Source organism: Limulus polyphemus, unplaced genomic scaffold (genome assembly GCF_000517525.1).
Source record: "Limulus polyphemus unplaced genomic scaffold, Limulus_polyphemus-2.1.2 Scaffold1238, whole genome shotgun sequence".
Taxonomy (NCBI): Eukaryota; Metazoa; Arthropoda; class Merostomata; order Xiphosura; family Limulidae; genus Limulus; species Limulus polyphemus.
Window position 1 is genome coordinate 236847 of NW_013666848.1, and position 4625 is coordinate 241471.

Below are 4625 nucleotides of genomic sequence, written 5' to 3' on the forward strand. Positions count from 1 at the left end.
CTGAGTATTGTTGAGTCGAGCACGTGAGACATTCGTTGAGAATTATAGCATTTGTTATAGCGCGACTGTTGAAATTAAGTGTATCGCAAAGTTATATTCAGAAAGAATAAAACAGTTTCATTTAAGAAAGGACTTCTTTCGATAAAGTTTCTTCGGAAAGAATTTTTACGGAAAATTAACGAACGAACGGAGAGGTAACATTACATTACCTAGTTTCAGGCGCAATTAACGTACGTCATGCTTTTCTAAAATGACTTGTGTCACACATATAACTAATAATTTCTGTTGAAAAATAAGAGAAGTTGTATCTGCAAGATATCGCCTGACTTACTTTTAGTGAAAACCACTGTCTTCTTTCATACATAAGGTGAAATTTTACAACTATTTATTCCATGGATAGACTAGGTATTATCTTAAAGGAGTGACAAAGAACAATAGGTAGCTAGAGCGCTAGCAACTTAACGATTCTCTTGCCCAGATGTTATGTGAAAAATACACATGCACCTGGATAACTGTTTGTTCGTCTGTTTGGAATTAAGCACAATGCTTTACAATGGGCTATCTGTGCTCTGCCCACCCCGGGTATCGAAACCCGGTTTCTAGCGTTATAAGTCCATAGACATACCGCTGTGCCACAGGGGGCCCTGCATAACTGAAAATGTTTGAATAAATTCTGTTTTAAAGTAATTATTACATGTAAAATAATCACACATATATTAATAAAATTATGCGTGTCTTTTGTCTTCGTAAAATGTTTACTATTCAGTTCGAAATCACGAGTATTTTACATAAAATATGCTTGATTTTTTATGGAAAATCTGAAGACTACCACGATAATTAAGTAATGCGTGATATGCAAACAAATGTCTTTGAAAGTATGAGCAAAGTTAAAATAGTTGAAACATAAATCGTTGTTCTACTTGACTCTTCTTTTTATTTCTTACCACTGCTAATTCGTGTGACATACTTAGATACACCTTAAGAAAACTTTACACGAGCTGTTTCTGGGATAAGTATTTGGTGCCAAAGTTACAAGTGTTGAAAAATAAGAATTTGTCGTGAATGCAGCGGTCCCCGAACGTGAAGACAACTTCACCATGTATCTACGAGAAAAGTAGACAACTTCAGCGACGTGTTATGTCTAACGTGCTACTACAATGTTAATAGTATTGCTAGTACTACATACTGAGTACATTTTAAAATAATCTAATATCGCTGCTGATAGTCATACGAATATTGAGATGGGTAGAAGAATTCATAAAAGCAATCGTCATAAAAAAATAAAAGCAGTGGATCCATTTTTAAAAGGCAAAGAATATCTCCACCAGTAAGTAACGTACGCTACATTAATTTACAGTGTTTACATTTAAATTTAAAAGTTAAACTATTACTGTTACATTGTAGACGTAATTTGCATATAATTTAGGTTAGACTTAGAGCCACCTTTTCTTTGTAATTAATTTATGTTATATATAAGATTGCGTCGTTAAAGCTCAAATCCTGTATTCGTATAATACATTGTTCAAATTCTATCGTAAATTCAGCTACAGATAGGAATCTGGCCTACGAAAGCCCAAGATAATATATTCCTGTCTTTCCAAACATTCATGCATTGAATTTGAAATACTGAGCGTAAAACGCATCTGATAAAAAATATGTTTTGGTCAAACCAGCAACTGAATGCAGGTCAAATTCAGCATTACAGGGAATGCATCATTTTTCGTCATGGAATAAGAAATTTTCTGGGGGAGCATGCTAAAATGTTACTTTTTTCAAAAGTATTTTTTAAACAGACTCCCAAAAGTTGGCAGTCCTGCAGTTACACAGTTACTAGTGTTAGTATTACAGTTCCTATCAGTTTTCACAATATCAGTATCTTTAGGCCCATGGAGTGAAGAAAAGAGTGCAGTATAAGCATCAATAACATTAAAATTTTTGTAGCCTTTCATTTACGCTTGTAACTATGTTGTTCTCTACTAGCTTAGCGCTTTGGATGTTTAGATCACTTTATAATATGACAAAACATAGGGAAAATATACTTGATCTGTAACTTGTAAGAATTTCCCTGGACATTCAATTTTTAGAAAAAACATACAAATTCCACCCTTTTTTTGGTAATATTGTTGATTCCCCTTTCAAATGTTTGTAAAGTGCCATCCTTTACTACTCCGAAAAGGAACTTATTCCACAGGTAAATCTATCTTAACTGGAGCTCACCTGGCTTGTTTCAGATGTTAAACTTCAGTCATCTGTTCCTTTTTACAAAATATAGCACAAAGAAATTAATCCTTATCTCATCTATCCTCTGAATAATCCAGTAATCTTCAATAAGATTACCTCTTAACTTTCTTTTCAATGAGCCAATCATTTTTGTGAGGTGGCTTTTTCTTGACAGTAACAACATGTCTAGAATAGAAAGATTTCTTTTTATGAATGTTAATATTCTTTAGGACACCCACAGCTCTTATAACAGACTTGTCATAGCATCAACATTTTATTGCTTAGAAGCTGGAATTTTCAGGATAAAGATGTTTTTGTATTGTTGATGTCTAAAATAAATGAAAATACTACTGGTATGACAGTTTAAGAGTAACAACTTTTTTAAACAAAAATTTGGAAACAGACATTCTGTTTATCTATGCTATAATATTTTTTGTAATATGATTGTAAATAATTATAACTATCTAATTTTAAGTTAAAATTTTGAAATGTTTGTTTTTAACTATTTTTATTTTCATAGCAATCACATTACTAGAAACAAAGATATAGGCTTTGAAATTGCTGGACTACAAATGAGCTAATAATTTACGGAATATATTAACTTCATTGGACTCAGGTTGCTTTAGGACTATATAGTCAACATTGATTAATACAAAATACTGTATATCATTATAGTGGAAGTCTCTTCAGACTTCTTTCATGATGTCATATACCACCAAACTTGTTCACCCTTTCAGCTGTAGTGGCATTTTAATGTTTTAATTAATCCCATTAATCATTGGTAAAAGATTTTGTGATGGGTGCTGCCAGCCAGTGGTCTTTCCCTTGTCAGCAGTTCAAAATTAGAGATTGTGTCAGATAGCTGTAGAAGTTTTGCTATAATTTGAGAACAAAAAATATAACACCTCATGCCTGAAAGAACAAGCATGGTTGTTTACAATAGGAATTGAACCAGTGACTCTAATCACTGGGCCATACCAGCTAAGCTGAAAAACTTGAATTACTTGAAAAAAAGAAGAGAGAATAGTTTGGTAGATTTGATGAGCAGAAACTGCTACTCAGTATTGAATTTGATTAACATTGGTCATTACAACGTATTATATTAACTAAATCCACAACTAAAAGTCTTAACTTTCTCTAAAGACATCCACTAATGAAAATAGGTAAATGATATGTTTTTATTTTAATAACACTTTTATTCAGTATCAAACCCTAATATTTAATTGTACCATACATGGCATTTCATGAAGAAAATAGTTCCTGGTATATAAAATAAAACTTCAACACTGCAAGAAATACCTGTCAAAAAATAATGCAACAATCGATTAACACTTTCGAGATGGGTCACAGATGAAAGGCCATGCCATCTCATTTGTTGACTCACATTCAAACTTTTATTGAAACACTATTTCATGAATGTATGTCAATAAGTTTGGTATCAAACTGTAGATTATAATTCAAATTTTAGTACTATATATTACTAAATTTCTTAATTTAAAAGCAAATATTAAAAAAAACACACACCTAAATTTTTGTGTATCATGTAATATGTTGAATGCAGCACTGGTTCAAATTAGATGTTTGTGAAGTCAAAATACTAAGTCTATAGTTTCAAACGAATTAGAAACTCAAATTACTGATACTTACAAGCTAGAATATAAAATAAGATCCTCTTATCTTTTCAATTTGTTAAGATATTGCTCATGTAATAAATCAAATACAGTGGCACCCTGCCTACCTCTTTCCATTTTAGGAAATGCTCCCTAATATATGCTTACTTCTATCTATGACATGAATAACCAATCAAAAGCTCAGAATGTCCTCCTAGTGGCTTTCTCAGCCATTTTAATGGACTTGGTGCCATTTCTTTCTTTTGAACCAATATTTCAACAAGGTAGGGTGTGTCTTTAGTCTGCTCAAAATTTCATATTTTGTTAGACTAAAATACATTTTAGTTATTAAGCTTGATAAATTATAGTGGAATTCTATGGTATTAATGTAGTAATTAATGATTTTGTAGTTATTCAAATATATATATAAAACCTAAAAAAATAGATTTGTTTCATATCCTTCACGTGCAAAATATTTAAAGGCTTAACAACCTACATCAAGCAGCAATCGAATACAAAGGTCGTAACTAGAAGAGATAATTGTTTGCTTTACTTCTGTAGTTACTAATAATGGCTGGAGATGGCTTGAATAGGTAATGAAGAAAAACTTTAATATAAGTTTAACATAACAACAAATGTACAACGTTTCGACAAGGATTTGTCATCATCAGGTACAAGTAATTTACACTGACACGGATATATATATATATAGTATTGAACAAAGAAGTCACATGACCGGAACTGTTGTGAAACTTAGAAGAGGTATCTAGGCACCCCGGGGTGTTGGTTTAGAGT

The 4625-nt window shown here is 31.8% G+C and overlaps 1 protein-coding gene across 1 annotated transcript in view; it reads left to right on the forward strand.

Annotated features, from left to right (window-relative positions):
• The first annotated feature begins 844 nt into the window (after positions 1 to 844).
• Positions 845 to 4625, forward strand: part of LOC106462745 (coiled-coil domain-containing protein 137-like) — a 53463-nt gene continuing 49682 nt past the window's right edge. Inside the window, exon 1 of the mRNA XM_013922696.2 lies at positions 845 to 1327. Within this exon, the coding sequence (XP_013778150.1) occupies positions 1242 to 1327 (86 nt within the window). The 5' untranslated portion in view covers positions 845 to 1241. The remainder of the gene's footprint in view (positions 1328 to 4625) is intronic.